Below are 20,238 nucleotides of genomic sequence, written 5' to 3'. Positions count from 1 at the left end.
AACTTACTGGGTTCATTTCAACAGAAAATATTTATATAATTTATAATATCATAAGATCCAAAATGATCATACTATTCCTTGCTACTTTTCAATGCCAACATGTAGTACCTACATACAAAGATGTGAAATTTAACAAAAAGTAGGATAAGTTCAGAAATACAAATAAGAACACAATTAAAAGACAGTCACATTTAGCTCTCAAATTATTTCCGGTCAGTAGGTTGAAGCCATGCACATGATAACGTCATGCCTAACGTAGAGATCAAAGAAGTCATTGTTCTGTATGTCCTCTGACAGTCCATTCAATCACTGAAAAAGTAAGTCCAGTTAAAAACATTAGATCTCATCAATTTAATTTGGTAACAAATGCAAAAAGTCTACAGGATGAGTAACTGGATAAAGCATTTCTTAGCTGGCTGAATATTATATACACAGTATATTTATCTCTATACATCGCAGTGAAATCTGCACGGCTACATGAGCCTAATAAAAAGCAAGTATGAAGGCAGAGCCATGGACCCTCCCACGCTCCAAAGCCTTATGGGAAGATGAGCCAGGGCAGCATTGTCCGTTTTTGTAGCAATGCATTGTGCCAGGGGCGCTGCTCGGTGACAGCACTAGTCATCAGTCAAGGGAAGGAAGAATAGGCCTTGTCACATGTATAAATCTTCAAGTGTGCTGCACTGCCTGAAAAGGAACATCGAAAAAAGGAGAAACTTCAACAAATGCTAAACTACCATTGCAAATACTGCTACCATGTACTTTGCCCATTATGCTATAAGAAACCTTAGCATTTGAGGACTACTAAAACCTATATGTAATAATAATAATCTTTATTTTTATATAGCGCCAACATATTCCGCAGCGCTTTACATACATTATGTACAGTAAAAGTCCCTTAAAGCACAAGGATATAAACCTAACAAATGACCATTGCCATTTTAGATAACATAAGCTGTTGATCTGTTAATGCTTCCAACCTTACAGTTAGTACCAAAAAATGTCAAAATTGCCACAAAGGGATCTGGTCACACTAATGCCACGGCTTCAGTCTACAGGAGACACGCCACCAATAGCATGTCTCATTTCAAATGGGTCTCAACAAATCCTGACAGACCAGGCTGGGTTCACACTTGATCAGTATGCTGCTTTCATTTTTCTGTTAGAGGGAACATGTCATAATATTTAGTGTCCAAATCATAGGCAGGCTGAGGTATTGCAGACGTGTCACTTTAAAACATTGCAACGGGCAGCACGGTGGCTCAGTGGTTAGCAGTGCTGCTTTGCAGCGCTGGGGTCCTGGGTTCAAATCCCACCAAGGACAACATCTGCAAGGAGTTTGTATGTTCTTCCAGTGTCTATGTGGGTTTCCTCCAGGTTCCTCCCACACTCCAAAGGCATCCTGATCGGTAATTTAGATTGTGAGCCCACATGGGAACAGCACTGTAAAGCTTTGCAATATATGATGGTACTATATAAGGAAAGCATAATTTAATAGAAAACATACAATGAAAGAGGGACTGTATCTTGGGATGAATAGGCCCATGGCTTGTCTCTGCTACCTAGACTCACGGGTATGTTTCTACATGTGTGACTGAGTAGGGAGAGACTGGTAGGTCTAAGGGAGTAGGGAGAAGCGACTTGTGACCAGCCTCGGACTAACCACCCGAGACATTAGGGCCTCGATTCATCAAAGGGTTTATGCCAGAAATCTGGTGTAACACACTTTGACTAGTGGTCCTGGGACAGGACAGGGATGGAACTGGGTAAGGCATCTTTTACACGTCAGTGTTTCCGGTACCTGTGGTGACAGTTTCCACACGTACCGGAGACACTGACACATTCAAATTTATGGGTCTGTGCACATCTCAGTGTGTTTCCACGGACTGTGTGTCCGTGGGCAAAACACCCTGACATGTCCGTTTTTCGGACAACAGCAAAAACTCTTAATGTTAGGACTAAAACTCATCTGCGCGAAAAGAGACGGTCCGACGAGATGTTCCTGAACAGTAGGACGAGTGTCATGTGAGTACAATGCGATTTTTATGTCACATAGTATCCGTATGACATCCGTATACAATGCTTTTTTTCTCTGCAACTATTATTCTACAATCATTTACAGGACCATTTACAGCGTTCTATGCTACAAAATGGTAATGCATCCGTAAAAATCGCCATCCGTTTTTTTTCTCGCACCCATTGACTTGCATTGGCGAGGCTCGTCCGATATACTCGGCAAAACGCAGCATGCTGCAATTTTTTTCTCAGTCAAATTTAAGCGGAGAAAAAAAAATATTGCAGATGAGATGTAACTCTAGATTAACATTGGTCAGAGTGCAATCAGATTTTTTATCGGATTGCCCTTGTCCGTTTTTCTCACAAATAAGTATGAGCACTTAGGCCACGGCCCCACTATCAGTATTCGGTCAGTATTTTTTCTCAGGAGTGGGAGCCAAAACCAGGAGTGGGTGATAAATACAGAATTGGTGACTTGTTTCTATTATACCTTTTCTGATGGAGCCAAAACCACGTGAGGAACAATCAGAAAAGGTATAATACAAACAAGTCACCAATTCTGCATTTATCACCCACTCCTAGTTTTGGCTCCCACTCCTGAGAAAAAAATACTGATCGAATACTGATAGTGGGGTCGTGGCCTTAGTGTAAGGCTATGTGCCCACGAAGCAGAAATGCTCCGAATTTTTTCTGCATCTCCCTGGCAGGAAAAACGCATGCAGATTTTACATGTGTTTTTCCTGCCAGGTAGAAGCGTTTGTGAAGCATTTTTGTATGCATTTCTGCATGCGGGTTATCAAGCGCTTTTCCAAGCGATTTTAGCATCACTTGGAAAAGTGCTTGACAACTTGGTCACACTATATAAATCCATGCAACCGGCATAGATTTATATAGTGTGATCAAGTTAATAGTTAAAAAGAGAATAAAAATGGTAAAAAAAATATATATATTATACTCACCTTCTGATGGCCCGCGGTCTTCTCTCCGGTGTGTCCGGTGTCTTGGGCGGGTCGCGGTGGTGTTAAAGGACCTTCCATGACGTCAATTAGTCATGTGACAGATCACGCGACCGCCGACATCAGCGGTCATGTGACCTGTCACATGACTAAATGACGTCATGGAAGGTCTTTTTACACCATCACGAGCCGCCGGGGAGCCAGAAGGCACCATACAGGAGACCGGTATATATATATTTTTTTTTTTTAATTCTTTTTTACAGGTACTATGGTACCTGGGTCTGGATGAGAGTCTCCTCTTTTCCAGACCCGGGTACCATCCGCACATTGAATCGCTTAATATCCACAAGTGCACATGTAGTCATGCAGATATTAAGCGATTCAATGGCGGCAATTACGCCGCGTATCCGCAAAAATAATGGACATGCTGCGGATTTTTCAGCAATGATAATCCGCAGCGGAAATTTCCGCAGCACGTTCACAGCACATGCGGATTATCATTGGGGACCATGGCGCACGTATTACCAAGCATTTTTTAAGTGTATTTGCTGCGGAAATTCCGTGGCAAAAACGCTTGAAAAACGCATAGTGGGCACACAGCCTAAAGCTAGCATAACTGACTTCTTGTGGAATCTGCCATATTTCTCAGGTTTATCATCATTTTTGAGGCAAAAATAACGCTGCAGACTGTACTATTACTGATATCAAAATAGCGAGAAGCCCGATCAGTGTTGGACAGGGCTGCCAAGGGCCCACCAGTAACCCACTTGAGGACCCCAATTTTCAGCTACTTGCTTATATGACTTTATCCTCATTCACAAATTTCTATAGCAATAAACTGGAATTGATTGCAATTTAAATAAGATTCTGCTTTTGTCTGTATATAGTGAATCAACTGCATTGTGCAAAGTACTGCTCATATAAGAGGATGGTGGCCCACTCCTGCACAGGGGCCCACCGGAGTATTCTCCTATTCTCTTGTGGGCCAGTCCAAGCCTGAGCATAATGCCAACATGAACAGACTCTTAAAGTCTACATAAACAATAAGGAAAAGTCAGAAGAAAAAAAAAACATTTCTGCCGGATCAGTCAACCACCCAACATAGGGGCAGTAGTGCCCATTTCATTTCTGATAATATATGATGTAAAAAGCTTTCTATTGCAATATTCAGTGCTCTAGTTCCTTATATACTAAAGATGTTTCCGTAAATAAAAAATCATCTACACAAGGATGTGGAAATCATATTGTTGGTCAGATATTGAAATTTCCACTGATTACACATAACTAAAGTTCAACAAGGTCATAAGCAAGAATTTGGTGTACAGTTTGCCAACATAGCTGCTACATCTTTGAACGACCCCATAAAGTCACTACAAACTCAATGAAAAATTGCTAGATATAGAACCCACACGGACTAAAATGACAGACAGGAGCAAAGCTACACATTTAGAAAGCGAGATTCCTTAGGGTATGTGCACAGGATGTCTTTTTCATGCTGGTCTGCTTCAAAATCCACCTGAAAAAGTCCCCAGAAAATGCCCAAAAAATGAATATATGCATTTCTTTATGAAAACAACTTGCTGTTCATATGTTCAGTCTTTTGAGGGTCTTAATTGTTTCAGTTTTCCAAATGTGCAAATTGCCTCTTCAGAGAGAAAGAGGACTAGAACTCTATAGCTCCACCTGTTGGAAGAAGCGGTCCTGCAATCAACCCTTTAACGAGCCTTGCAATAGAGCTCTAGCCCTTTTCCTCTCTGAAGAGGCAATTTGTATATTTCCCAGAGGAGCATTGCAAGGCGAATAAGCCTCCTTACATTGGCATGCCAAGGCTGGTATGTCACACTCCACAAAGATGCAAATTGTTTCTTCAGAGAGGATGAGGACTAGAACTGCAACCTACAGTAAGTAGCAATCCTAAAAGTCAATAGTAACCCTTTAAGAAACCTTACCCCTTAGATCTGTTTTCCAAAAGACGTCTAGCTGTTAAAAGAAATATACCAATCTTCAGATGTTATCCGCTCTGAAGGATATCCATATTTTACAAATTCAAGTCAATGGGAGGGCTCAAGATAAGCCCAGGAATAGTCTTCAGCATTTTGCTAGAGTTATCGCTTGAAACAACCTCTAGTGGTTTCTTAATTGTTTAACAGAGTTAGAAAAAAAAAGCCCATAAAACACCAGTAAAAAAGATGAAAAATTATGGAAAATAATAATAAAAAAAAAATGCCGTTTCCTGAAGCATCCTCCGCTTGGAAAAATTTGAGGATTTGACAACTTTTTTTTTCTGTATGGAGTGAACACGTTACATAAGACTGCATACGCTCAGAGGTATTCTCTTGAAGCAACTGGAGTCCAACAGAAACTATCGCATGTACTGTGCACATATCCTGAGGGAGAAAGGGAAGACTGATAGGGTAGCTGGACCATTTGATCCAATGGCATTTGTGCTATACTAAAACCTCATGCACATGGCAGGGAACTTTACATGAAGCCTCACTTTTTGTACTGCCATAGAGGCTAAGTCAGACTCTGCATTTATAGAGTCCCACAAAACAAGTCACAATCTTTAAGCCCAATGTGTTCTAGTACCGTACAAAAAACAGCTGTCATATACAGCCATATGCATCGGACTCTAGTTTAACACTTTTGTAGAGACACTTATTTTAAACGGGTTGCTTGTGATTAACAACTGATGACTTATTAGGTGGTTATCAATAAGAGAACGTTAAGTGTCCAACAACCGGCACCATCGTTCAGCCAAAATCTGCATCGGCAGAGATACACTGTCAATGGTTGATCAATTGTTAAGTCTCTTTAAAAGATACACAGCAGCAAGTCAGTATGTCAACAGGGGTCATCAGTGTCCAAAGTACTACATAGTATTTGACAGCCAGCCATGTTTCATCTGCAGAATGGCAAATCTGCTGCGGACTTTGTGTGGTAACTCAAAAGAATTTCTGGAACAAAACTGGCTCAATTTGGTGGAGGTTTTTCCATGTGGAAGTATAATCCTCAGGAACTAACAACAAAAAAGGAAATAATTGAAAATCTACTAAAAATATAAAAGATACCCATATGGTTTTCAAGTTTGTATGTGTACATGACGTCTTTCACGAGGGTCCACTCTAAAACCCCCCCCTGAAAAAGCATCCTAAAAACGCTTTAAAGATGTAACATACGAATGTCTCTGGTCACCTTTTAGCTTCAACTTTCAAAAGACGCAAAGCGGTTAGAAGAAGTGACCTGCCCATTCCTTACAACGCTTCTGCTTGGAAGACACCACAAACTAAATAAAGAAGTCTACGGGAAGGCCAGAAACACAGACGGAAGATGGCTAGTGTCTTCTGTAGAGTTTTAAAAATGGAGCAAAATAAAAACAAAAAGAATACCCGAGTTTCCTGAACCGGAGTCCCCTTAAAAAAACTTAGTGGGGGGCGTGGCCTAGCTCTTGATGTGAGAGGTCGGGTGGCAGTGCCTCTCCACCACCATTAGCTTCAATTATCCTGCACAGAGCCCGAACCAGCCAAATCCCTTATCAGGAACTGCTGTCTGAGGGTCCCGGGAGTCAGAGGCGAGCTTCTGCCAGACTCAGAGAGTCCAACATGGGCCGCAAAAGGCAGAAGGATGCCGGGGCCTGCAGCAGTGCCTCAGCCCAAGATGGCACCGAGACAGAGGAAGAGGCGGGAAGGAGGAACACAGCCTATGCACGGAGGCTGGAGGCTTCAGCACGGCTGCACAGGTATGCGAGGGGCATGAAGGCAGATGAAGAAGGAAGTGAAGGCAGTGAGAAGCATGGAGATGAGGAGGAAGATGGTGAGGAGATGCCTGTGCCTGTGCTACATAATGAACAGCAGGAGGAGGGGGATGGTGACACTGTGCTGGCAGATGAAAGTTCAGATGAGGCAGAGCCGACTCTGCGAGATGTATTCCAGGCTGTCTTATACTGCAAGACTGCTTTAACTGCTCTGACAAAGCAGGTGAATGGTCTGAAAGCCGACATGGGAGGCATTGAGGCTTCTATGCAGAAAGTTACAGCCAGATTGACTGAGGTGGAGGGCAGAGTTGGTGTAACAGAAGATCATTTAACCTCAGTGCAAAAGACGCAGCAACAGCACACTCAGAGGATCACGGTAGTGGCTAACAAAAATGATGACCTGGAAAACCGGTCACGCAGGAACAATTTGCGTATTGTGGGCATCCCTGAAAGAGCTGAGGGTGCTGACCCCACGACCTTTGTTGAAACCTGGCTGCTGGGAAAGTTTGGGTCTAATATCCTGTCGAGGGTGTTTGCTGTGGAGCGTGCCCATCGAGTACCCATGAGACCCCCAGTGCCTGGAGAGGGCCCTCGTACGATGTTAGCCAGAATCCTGAACTGCAGAGACCGGGACACTATCTTACGTAAGGCCAGAAAATTGACAGATCTTACCCTGGAGGGCAAACGCATTGAAATATACCCGGATTACTCGGCTGAGGTGCAAAAGCTGCGGCTACGGTATGGTGAAGTGAAGAAACAGCTCCGCTCTTTGAATGTGAAATACTCTACAATTTATCCTGCCAAATTAAGAGTGGAAGCCTTTGGAAAGGTCAATTTTTTCCCGTCACCGGTAGAGGCCGCCTCGTGGTTGGAGCGGAACCGGAGCAAATTGAGAGAAGCTGAGGACTCGGCACGGTGAATGCACGACCCTGCTATCCTGACCACTGGACAGGGTTGTGGCTCTGCATTGCTCTGCGAAACCGCAGAGGAGGGGGAGAAACCCCCGCTGGGATCTACGTTTTATAGTTTTATAGTTAATTTGTTTGATTAATGGTTCGGGACTATGCATACTATTGATTATGTGGTGGAGAGACTGCCAATGCTGGAGGAGGACACGGCGCATGTTGATATGCGGTATACTACGATGTTGCTCAGGTTCTTTGAGCTCCCACTCTCACGTTGGGAAGAGAGTGACAAGAGAAGGGTGGGGGGGGAGTTGGATGGGTTGGATTTGCGGGAAAATGGGGTTGCTTATGCTGTTTGACCTGGTATGCTTGGGAACAAAATGGAAAGATGTTACTTGATGATGGTGGATTGTTTTTTCTAATGCACAATGAGTAACCGTACGGTTCGGATTTTAAGTTGGAATGTACGTGGTATATCTGACAGGATTAAGAGGGCAGCAGTTCTGAATCACATCAGATCTTGTGATCCTATGATTGCGTGCTTACAGGAGACCCATCTCACTAGAGATACTAGGCACTGGCTATCGAGAGGGTGGATGTTAAAGACATATCATTCCACTTATTCCTCGTACTCCAGGGGGGTGTCAGTCCTAATACACAAAAACGCACATTATGAAGAGCTGGCAGTGCAAGTAGACAGTGAAGGGCAGTATGTATGGATTGCGTGCAGATTGTATGGACACAAAATGATTTTAGTGGCGTTATATATCCCTCCACCTTATTCTAAAAAGGAACTTCAAGCAGTAATGGACTTGACGGCCAGATGGGGGGAGGCTCCGATGTTGATTATGGGAGATGTTAACAACACCATGAATGATTACTGGGATAAAGTACGTCCGGCAGGTATGGAAGCTGGACGGGACGGAATGACTGCATTTGGCACCTACGTGGGGGAGCTGGGGCTGGTGGATCTGTGGAGAGTACGAAATGAGGGTAAGAGGACCTTCTCGTGTCATTCGGCTACACACGGAACACTGTCAAGGATAGACCTGGCTTTTGGGGATACTGCTATGGATGGGATGGTTGGGGAGGTGGAATACCTACAGAGGACTCTATCGGATCATAGTCCTATGGTTGTCACGCTTCTAGTGGGATCTGCTCAGGGTCAGACGGGAGGTTGGCGTCTTCACCCGACGTGGCTTAAAGTGGTGGATATGGGTGGCATAACCAAAGAACTAGAGCACTTCTTCCAAGTGAATGAAGGGAGTGCTGAGGCCACAGTGGTGTGGGAGGCTATGAAGGCATTTACGAGGGGACTCTTTATAAGTGAGATCTCACGGTGTAAGACCAAAACTAAATTGGCAGATCAACAAATAAAGGATGACTTGACAAGGGCAGAGGCAGACATGATTTTGGCGCCAACGAGTGTAGCTCACAATAGACTAAAATTGGCACAGGAGGCAGTTAATAAACTGCACATGATGCAAGCTGAGAGGAAAAGGGCATTTCAGCAAGCCCAATTCTTTGAGGAAGGAGAGAGAGTGGGTCACTTGTTGGCGGTGATATCTGCGGCACAGAGGGAGTCTTCCAGGGTGTACAGGTTGAGAGACCAAACGGGGACGACTCTGACAGACACAAAGGACATATTGGAGGTCTTCAAGGAATATTACATGGCACTGTACAATTCAAGAGTACGGGACACGGAGGGGGCCGTAGAGGAATTTTTGGAAGGCATCTCACTGTCTAAATTGTCTGAGGAAGATAGGATGAGGTTGGATGAACCTGTGAGTGTGGAGGAGGTGGAATGTGCAATTCTGTCTATGCCCAATAACAAATCACCGGGTGCTGATGGTCTACCTGGGGAGGTGTACAGGGAGCTGGTGGAACTGCTAGCTCCAAAATTGAAATCTGTGTTTGATGAGGCTTTGGTGAAGGGGGCGTTACCGAGATCAATGGAGGAAGCGGTGATAGTGGTTCTGCCAAAGGAGGGGAAAGACCCCATGGATGCGGAGTCCTATAGGCCCATATCGTTGTTGACAACGGATGTCAAAATACTCGCTAAGATCCTGGCCACCCGGCTCACCGGGGTTGCGCATACTGTTATTCACGAGGACCAGTCGGGCTTTATGCCCAACCGCGCCACGGCTGTTAACTTGAGAAGATTATTTCTTAATATGCAGCTGCCTGCTGATAATGGTGGCGGGAGAATAGTGATGTCATTGGACGCTAGAAAAGCATTTGATAGCGTGGAATGGAAATATTTATGGAAAATCATGGAAATAATGGGATTTGGCCCCGCATTCATGGCCTGGGTGAAGTTATTGTACTCATCCCCAAGGGCGGTAGTTAAGGTGAATGGTGAACGGTCCGGGATGTTTGACTTACATAGGGGCACAAGGCAGGGGTGCCCGCTGTCCCCGCTATTGTTTGCGGTGGCAGTGGAGCCCCTGGCGGCCAAAATAAGAGCTGAGAGAGGAGTGGTCGGATTTAAATTTGGGAGGCTGGAAGAAAAAATATCACTGTATGCCGATGACATCCTGTTATTTCTGGAAAATGCAGGAGAGGCATTGGGGTGCACGATGGATGTAATTAAACACTTTGGGATCATTTCGGGACTGGAGATAAACTGGCACAAGTCTTATGTCATGGCTGTAGATAGACCAATAAAAGCGGAGGAGATAGATGAGAGGGGGAAGCAGCTCCAGCTGGTTTCACAATTTAAATACCTTGGGATATGGGTGGCGCTTCCATTGACACGATTCACGGATCTGAATTTAGTTCCTCTGCTAGAGAAATTTAAAAAGAAAATAGGCGCATGGTGCCAATTGGCTTTGACGGTGACGGGTAGAACTAACCTGATTAAGATGGCCCTTATGCCACAACTAATGTACGTTTTGCACAACTCACCGATATGGCTACCAAAAAAACGGTTTCAGGGTATTGATTCTATCTTCAGATCCCTGATATGGGGCAAAATGCAGGCAAGGATTAAATTGGGAACGCTGCAAAATGGGAAGGAGGAGGGAGGATTGGCCGCACCCAATCCCTGGGTCTATTTCTTGGCAGTACAGGGCCAGCATGTCAGGGGATGGAGAGAACCCGATTGTGGAGGGGCAGCTTGCCGGGTGCTGGTACATGTGTCGGGGAGACGCCCACTGGTCCAGGCGTTAGAGGATGGTACCTTTAAGAAATTGGGAGCAATATATCCTACCTTAGGCTTGACTCAGAAGGTATGGGACACTATTAAAAAGATCAGGGGGGTGGACGGGCTGACTAAGTACTCACCGGTGTTGGGCAATGAACATCTGCCGGAACTTAATAAGCTGTGTCAAATGGGCAATTGGAAGGCGCAAGGAGTGAGATATGTGTGCCAGCTGCAGAGTGGAACGGACCTGAAGACCTTTGAGAAAATGAGAGAAGAATTTGATTTGCCTTTGGTATGGGGATTTCAATACTATAGGCTTCGACATGCTTGGAGGGCACAGTGTGGATTGGGAGCCATGACGGTTCAGGGTGACATTGTACTAGACTCTGTATGTATGAAGGGAGGGACGAGGGGAGTCATATCGAGCTTATATCATGACCTACTGCACTCCTATCTGGGGGGAAATCACTTCATTGCAAAGAGTAAATGGGAAAGGGAGGTGGGTACCCTCACAACAGAACAATGGGAGGCAATTCTAGAATATGTCCCGAAGATCTCTCTAAGCGAGCAGGCACGGATCTCCCAATTATACATAATACATAGGACATACAAAACACCGCTGCGCCTGTACAAGGCGGGCTTGAGGGGAGATTCCAGTTGCCCTAGATGTGGCACGGACCAGGCCGGACTGCTACACATGCTATGGTCATGCCCACGGCTAGTGGCTTATTGGTTGGTCGTTGTTAACAAAATTGAGAGGGCTTATACATGTACAATTGACAGAAACCCGGTGCTGTGTGTTTTGGGGGAGGTGGATGGAATACCTGTCTCAGAACATTACAAAGTGGCGATAGCGCGATTGCTATATGTGGCACGCAAACTAATAGCACGAAAATGGACAGATTCGGAACCCCCCACTAGGAGGGAATTTATTGCTCAGTCACGTACGGTAATGCATTTAGAGGAAAGCATTTACAGGCGGAGGCATGGAGAGAGAACTTTTGGGAAAATATGGTCCGCATGGATGGCGGTAATATGATTGTCAATGTTCCCAGGTATGCCCGGCATAAGGAGTATTGGCGGGAGGGGGGAGGGGGGAGAGGGTTTTGACTGTATTACTACACGTTATGTGAATTGTTATATGTATATTGATAACTGTTTGCTGTAAATTTTTGAAACCTAAATAAAAATAATTGGTTTAAAAAAAAAAAAAAAAACTTAGTGATTTCACATCAGTTTAAAAAGACGTTGTGTGCACAGGCGGTCAATAAAATAACTAATGCTATATTCACACAAGCTGTTTTGCCATAATTTTTATTAAAATGTTTATTAAAAAAAAAGGCAAATGTTGCATGAATGGCATGTGTGAACCCATCCTTACTATCAACACGCCACACGTTAAAAGACATCATAAAAAAATATACGGTAACTACTCAGGATAAGAAACCTCCTGGCTGGACAGCAGAATTCATATGGATTGCAATGGACAAGGCAATTAACAAAACAGAATGAGTCCTAAGCAATTTTATATAATAGGTAGGGAGGGAATCAGACTATCAGCTCTGCATGGAGCACCAGTGATTTTTCCGGATTTTCTAAGCCTTCACTATGTAACGAAGAACAGTAAGAAAAAAAAATACAAGATCTCCTGTATATACAGAAATGCAGAGACGTACTCTGGAAATAGCTTGAGAAATTCTACCTTCAACATGTGTGGGCTGGCTAGACACCAAGCACCTTCTTTATGGCACCTCACGAGAAGCAGGACCCAAACAAAGAGCTGCAGACAATGCATCATTAAGATGTAGTTTATTGCCCTCTACAGCTAGGCTATAAATGAGATCCCACTCCTACGGCTCTCAACAAACCTCCACGTGAAAAGAAATAAATCTGCTCATTCTAGACAGTATTAAAATCTATAGTACAGCTCAATGACCCACTGAGAATTGGCTATGTCGTAAAGGTGAGTGCAATTCTATGGACATTATTCAATAATATACATTTCCTACAGAAAATGTAAAGACTTTGGCCAAAAAAAATCACAACCACTATAGAAAGGACATCTCTGGTCTTCAGTGGCAATAAACCTAAAACATGGGGCTTGATTAATTCCAATAGTTAGGAACCAGTGTGCCATGACGTTTGTCTACGGACCTATACTAGAGGAACACAGGATGGGATGTAGAGACAAGCAAGCCACTTCTAGTACCATGGCCCCCCATTTAGTGGCCTTATGCACACCCTATTTTAGGGTAGCCATTCATTTACACTGGGAAAATCAGGTGTCGTGGCCACTACTGAGTAAAGAAGTTGATCTATAGTGTAAGACGTGAACTTACAATTTTATATTGGCCTCAGTTTGTTTGTTTTTACCTCTCATATAAAAGGTGTGTCAATATGCCGAAGTAATTTAGGTTTCTTTCAGCAGCATGCATTACTAGTGAGGATAACAGACCACCTAAAAAGAGGGAGACTTAGGTCATGGTTCCCACATATCAAATACTGCATTTTTTGTGCTGTGTTTAGCTGTCCAAGCAAAGGTGATGTGATTTTATGAAAACTCATGCTCTCTGTCTAACACATGCATGTAAAACCGCCCTATAAGTCAATGTCCTGCCATTTCACAAGCCTTGCCACATAGCTTAGGTTATTTAGTCAAAACCAGAGTATTCCCCAAAAAGAAAAAAAGAACTAGAAGCAGCTGTTCTAGGGCTCTTATTCCTTGTCAGCGAAGAGCAGGTTACTAGCAAGAACTCTATAATAGCCATCTTCGGAAGGGCGTTTTCCTTCTGGAGGGACAGATCATGTCACTAGTTTTACAGGGGCGTTTTACTACTGATATTGATAACCTATGCTTCGGACAGGTCACCAATATCAGATCAGTGGGGGTCTGACACTCGGCAGCCCCAACGATCAGCTCTAAGAGCAGCTGGATGAGAATAATTGTGGAGTAAACAGCGCAGCTCCGTTACTCATTTATGTTCTGCTGCCGGGTACTGCAGATCAGCTCCTATTCAAAGGAAGAGCAAGTCTGAATACAGAAAGATTTCACTAAAATCACAAATCACTTCTCAAACTAAAATAGATCTGCCATTATTGGTGAAGATAGGAACAGGGAGCCGGTCGACCAATAGTAAAGAGAAAAGCACATGCCATCAGGTGCGCAGCTATCCTCTACACGCCAAGTTTCTGCTTCTACATCATTTCATCAGATTTACAATCACTTCTACTTTTTATCCTTTCGCTTTCATCCTGCTACTTTGGTCTCGGCTTATTATGTACAAAGTGCCAGGGCATTCTTTGAAGTTCGCTACTATTGAATACCTTTCAAGTTTGTTACAGACTGGATGCAGGTAAACTTTACAGGAATGCTTAGTGGCATGTAGGGAAGGCCATGACTGGTAAATGAAGGAGCAGCAGCCACCATGCAGGCTCACACACCACACCCTATGGCAGCCACACCGGAGGCAAGGGTTTTCATGCTGTGGACTGAAGGCACCAATTACAGGTAACAGCAAAGTATGAAACTTGGGCTCTGTTCACGGGTCCGCTCAGAGATTCTAGTTATCTGTTCTAGGAACATGCAGACGGAAGTGATCCATTGCATCAGTTATTTGAGCGGAAGCAGAGGGTTCGTCTGGGTTCCTTTTATTAGAATTGAAGATAGAGTTTCAAAAATTCGCTTGTTTTCAGTTTGGAAAAAAGGGAAGGGGGAGGGGTGACGACTCCATAGTGATCAATCAATTTGGACCCTCTGCTGCCACGTATATAACTGATCCAATGGATCACTGTGTGCAATACAGAACTCTGAATGTTATATTAATAGCGTGAGACCAGCTAGAGGCAAAGACCCTGATTCCAGTTATATGTCTCTCACTTACGTTTGATAAAATCTGTTTTATGTGCTGCAAATTAAGCAGTTCTCTAATGCTGATCTTTGCAAAACCCTGCCAATATCACTGATTCACACCTTTCTGTGTACACTGTGCATAGGCAGAAAGTTGCCAATCGTCGGCGGGGGCAGAATTATACAGAGCTCATTAATATAGAGGACTATACAGAATCAGGTATACTAGTCCTCCAATGATAATATCCTGCTGATAACTGATTTTATCAAAACTACAGCAAGCAGTCAGTAAGTGACACCGCTGGAACCAGGGTCTCCGTCTCTACAATAAGCTGTGCTCATATTAGATGGCAAAAACCTGGTGACAGATAACCTGTAATGGCAATGAGCCTACATATCGCTTGGATTGCAACTTCAACCACTACTAATAGTAAAAACGCTAAGGATATGCTCACATTGCTATTTTCAAGCACATACTGAGCAGAAATCCGTGTGAAAAATGCCCAGAAATTAACTTCCATTGTGTGCAACGTGAGAAACACATTAGATTCAGCCAATATTAGACCCAGTGTAAGAGGCTAATGCAAAGGACAATTCTAAATGAAAATCTCTAACAGAGGCAAGTGATTCTGCTGAAGTACACACTGATTTTTTCATACTTCAAAAGAGCTCCCTGTAAATAAAGCCTTAGGGTATGTTCACACTGAGGGCCAGATTCATTGAAATGTACACGCTAGTCTTAATGATTGAGACCACTGGAGTGAGATGCGACAGATTCACGAAGAAGTGCACGTTACTTATTTAGGCACATCTTGTAACTAGCGCACACCACTGTCAAACATGTTATTCCAGTCAGGCATGGAGTACATTTCTGGCAACATTTATGCAGCAAAAGTGGGATAAATTTTCATTAAGTACACGGTTGGGCTTAGACCATTTTGGTAGAGCTGGTCGCGGTACTGCTGTAAAAATACCAAGAGAGATTTTTTTTCCCCGAAGCATTCTTTGCAGCCCTTTGATTGGACAGTGGCCAATTTCGAGAGGTTTCTTTCAGGATCCTCTTCAAAGAAGTGACATGCACTTTTTTCTCCACTAGCCATTTTTCTATGTCTTCAGGAAAAGAAAAAAAAATTCCTCATGTCAAAAGCAAAGTGGATTAGCCACAGACATAAATGGGAAGAGTTTATACTATAGCTTTACATATATTAAAAATGATTTTGATGAGTTTTTGCTGTTGCACACATTCTGCACCCAATAAGTAAACTAGGTTTCTTGAATGAGGTTTCTGATATTTGGCTTTGGCAAAACTTTGATAGTCGTGTGTGGATTACATTAGTTCTTAGTGTGGTTCCACAATGAAAAAGAAAAACAGTGTTTTTTTTACCTGCGGATTATCCCGAAGCAATTCAATTCTATGGTCAAAATCCACACCTAAAACTCAGCGTACTGGCAAGAGAAATTGACATGTCGTCAATCAAACTTAAAAAAAAAAAAAAAACAACCCACCTACTATATACAACATTTTATTTAAACTTTAGTAAAAAGGAGGGGCTTCACAGAAAAATTAGGGTCACAGAGAAGGGGAAATACTGGGCCTTGCCCTACCGTGCTCTCCCATATTATCCCGGTCTTCCTGCCTTTTTGGTCTATTGATAAGACACTAGATACCATACCACAATGAATGGAGTGTTATAAGATAATTAATTCATAATCCACCAACTAGAGATTGGATATTACACTACACCATTTGAACAGATATTCTGAATGTGGACCAATCTTTTTAAAGAGTGATCAAACAAACGGATATTTCTGGATGATGCTCAAAATCATCCTTCGGGTGGTCTTCATCTTTTTTGCGACGTGATTTTATATTTGTATTGTCCGCACTATTATTGTCCTGTCACTTAATTTCACGCACTTTTTGTTTAGGTTGTATATATCTAGGGCATAATAGGGCCATGGAGGGAAAGTCGATGAGGAGCAGGGGCGCCACATCGCAATATTAGCGTGACAAACTCCGCTGGAAGGTAGGGATAATATGGGAGACCATGGTAGGGCAAGGCCCAGTAATTTCCCTTCTCAGTGACCCTAATTTTTCCCATGAAGCCCCTCCTTTTTACTAAAGTTTAAATAAAATGTTGAATATGGGTGGGTCTTTTTTCAGTTTATGATTGATGTCAGTTTTGGGACCCTTATATATCCAGTCTAGTTTACGTAAATTGACATCTTGCAGATTTCAAACACGCACCGCTGGTCAGTTTACGCAGCATAAGAAAAAAAAAAAAGACAGTATGAGATTTCCATAAATCCACTTTGCTGGAACTTTAAAGACGCCGCAGGGTCTTTTGCCCAGCATAAACACATAGCATCAAAGCTCACCAACAACTCGTCATGGGAACTTTAAAGTTCTTTAAGGGGGTTTCCACCTATTAAAACAAGCACCGCATTCCATAGATTTTAAAATTCAAGTAAAAAAAAGGGTTAACTATTTTAATTTTCTCTTGAAAATTAGCAATTTTCGGTCTGGTTTCCCAAATGGAGGAATGAACGTGCACCACAACATGACGCTGGTCTCCCACAATGTGATGAAAGAGAGTGCAAACCAAGCAGGGGAGAGGGTCCAGCGAGCACTGCACATGTAGGACCACCAAACAGCAACAAACACTGCTTTTATTACAAACTAAAACTCATCAACATTGCAGGCAGGAAATTCAATAACGATGCACTTGTCTGTATACCAAGTTTAAGGCCCCAATATAAAAAGCCTATGGAATCAAGATCCCAGCAGAAGATTTCTTGGATGGGCTACAAATCCCTATCGATAATTATTAATAGTCTTGGAACGCCAACGCAACAGTCCAAAGCAAAGTGACACTATCCATAACAATGTGATCAAATTTCCCCTGGAAAGTCTTTGCCTGTAAATCGTAGAAGAAGGACTACTCCAACCATGAAGAATATCCGAGCCCTCGCCCGACTGTGCTGAAAATTCTCCTCAATAATTGCATGTATGGATCAAAACTGCTTCTGTCCAGGCTTCTTCCCGCTAATGGAGATTACACTGGAGGGAGTCACTTCCTAGAAGTAAAACTACACAATCAGAACAAGAACAGGAAGCATCCCCTGCTTCTGACAAGAGTTAAGGTGTGTCACCAAGCACCAACACAAAACAAGTCTCCTATGGGTGGTCCCATTGTAAGGCCACACATTGCACGACATCAGCATACAAAGGAAATTAGTACAATCCCTCGCAGGTCGTGAAGGAATTGACCATCTCCCATATAATCCCCAGATGTGACATCACTACACCAGCACAATGTGGAGGACTGCAGCAGAGGAGGCTACAGGATGACACTTCCCCAGCTCTTTACTGAACATAGTGGACACATTAACCCTAAAGATCCCAGCACAAAGTCTACAAAGCAACAGATCAGGCCACAGAGATCACATCACTATTTATCCCCATTCATTTCTACACAAAGTGATGGACAGCATTGAGCCGTCCTTCTGTAGCAACACACATGACCATCTACGTACCAATAATGGATGCAGAAGGGAATACAAAGGGTTACACCACTTGCTTGTGACTAAGTGAAAAAGGGGAGGGGGGGAATCAGGCAGAAATGACAACAAGTCCAGCAGATCCACAGTCTCCAGGTCTTGTAAAGCCTAACACCCTCCATCTTTCCTTATTCTCCCCCACAGCCGCCTACAGAGGTGGGTGCAGGGAAGTCTGCAGCAATTCTCTCCTACACGGGAGCAGCTTGTCCTCTCCTGACACAGAGCATGAAGTCAAGGCAGACGACACAATGTAGATCCCCCAGAGCCCATACCCTCCATAGCCAGGGCGAGACACAGATCCTCGCAAGCTACAGGCACCCCAATACAAGTGAGGTGCAATAAACAAAACAGGGAAGCAGCAGCTCACAGGAGACCCCCTGACCAGATGAGTGGGCAATGCCATGTGCCAGCAGTGATGACAAAGAACAATGGTCAGGGGAGCTGGCACTCAGTGATCACACATACACAGCCAAGGATGTAAACAGCAACGTGACTGGACCACCACAATGGCGGCCAGGCAGCGCCAGGCTGGCCACCACAATGGCGGCCAGGCAGCGCCAGGCTGGCCACCACAATGGCGGCCAGGCAGCGCCAGGCTGGCCACCACAATGACGGGCAGGCAGCGCCAGGCTGGCCACCACAATGACGGGCAGGCAGCGCCAGGCTGGCCACCACAATGACGGGCAGGCAGCGCCAGGCTGGCCACCACAATGACGGGCAGGCAGCGCCAGGCTGGCCACCACAATGACGGGCAGGCAGCTCCAGGCTGGCCACCACAATGACGGGCAGGCAGCTCCAGGCTGGCCACCACAATGACGGGCAGGCAGAGCCAGGCTGGCCACCACAATGACGGGCAGGCAGAGCCAGGCTGGCCACCACAATGACGGGCAGGCAGAGCCAGGCTGGCCACCACAATGACGGGCAGGCAGAGCCAGGCTGGCCACCACAATGACGGGCAGGCAGAGCCAGGCTGGCCACCACAATGACGGGCAGGCAGAGCCAGGCTGGCCACCACAATGACGGGCAGGCAGAGCCAGGCTGGCCATGTGCCCAGCTGCACTTGGTAAACTAACGTCTGGGTAGGGGAGGATTGCTCCAGGGAGGGGGCTGTCACTGGCCATGAAGGCACATGCTGCATTTGTATACGGCCTCCTCCCTGCCCCCTCCTGGGATAGCCGGGCTGCAATAACAGTGGAGCGGCCCCGTAGTCCCCCTCCCATCTCACCTCCCGAACTAGCCGCCCAGGAGAGCAGGAACACAAGCCTCAGGATAGCCATGACCCCCGGGTGTCAGCAGTCACACATGGACCCAATCTGCAGCCACAACACTCCGCTTCTTGGCGCTTTCTCCCCTTCAAGCTCCAGGGGAAAGCGGAAGCTCCCGGTGTCCCGACCAGCTCTATTCGACGAGGGGAGGGAAACGGGCTGCACTGCCTCCCTCTGACGTCACCTCCCCGGCCCCGCCCCCACCACAGACTGCCTGACAAATAATGCTCTGTTCCTGTTAACCCCTTGTCAGGCAGCGCCGCCGTCAGTACCGCCGCCTATTCTCCATGGTTATCGCTCAGGCTATGTGTTTCTTATAGCAAATGTCCCATGGCGAGAGCTATGCGTCTGTGTTCTCTATGGGCGCATCTGCCTGGTCTGTACTGAAGCCAAGTGCCTTGTTCACACCTCAGTTTTTTACTTACGTGTTCTCTGTGGCCCTGATTTAGGCTGTGTGCCCACTATGCGTCTTTTAAGCGTTTCTGTGGCGGCAATTCCGCTGCGGAAACGCTTAAAAAACGCATGGTAGAAGGTCTGCCATGGTCCCCAATGATAATCCGCATGTGCTGTGCACATGCTGCGGAAATTTCCGCTGCGGATTATCATTGCGGAAAAAAACGCAGCATGTCCATTAATTTTGCGGAAACGCGGCGTAATTGCCGCCATTGACTTGCATTAGAACACATAACATCCGCATGACTACATGTGCACATGCGGATATCATGCGGTTCAATGTGTGGATGGTACCTGGGTTTGGAGAAGAGGAGACTCTCATCCAGACTCGGGTAC

At 44.8% G+C, this 20,238-nt stretch overlaps 1 protein-coding gene across 1 annotated transcript in view; it reads right to left on the bottom strand.

Moving 5' to 3' along the window:
* ADAM10 (ADAM metallopeptidase domain 10) overlaps window positions 1-19,630 on the bottom strand; it is a 158,094-nt gene extending 138,464 nt beyond the window's left edge. The window contains exon 1 of the mRNA XM_073652966.1: window positions 19,410-19,630. Coding sequence (XP_073509067.1) covers window positions 19,410-19,461 — 52 coding nt within the window. The 5' untranslated portion in view covers window positions 19,462-19,630. The remainder of the gene's footprint in view (window positions 1-19,409) is intronic.
* Window positions 19,631-20,238: the final 608 nt, after the last annotated feature.

The sequence above is a fragment of the Phyllobates terribilis genome, unplaced genomic scaffold (genome assembly GCF_046119375.1).
Source record: "Phyllobates terribilis strain yellow unplaced genomic scaffold, ASM4611937v1 Scaffold_11__3_contigs__length_659146591, whole genome shotgun sequence".
Classification (NCBI taxonomy): Eukaryota; Metazoa; Chordata; class Amphibia; order Anura; family Dendrobatidae; genus Phyllobates; species Phyllobates terribilis.
Note: the sequence above shows the minus strand (reverse complement) of the source record. Positions and strands in the feature narration are given on the sequence as shown.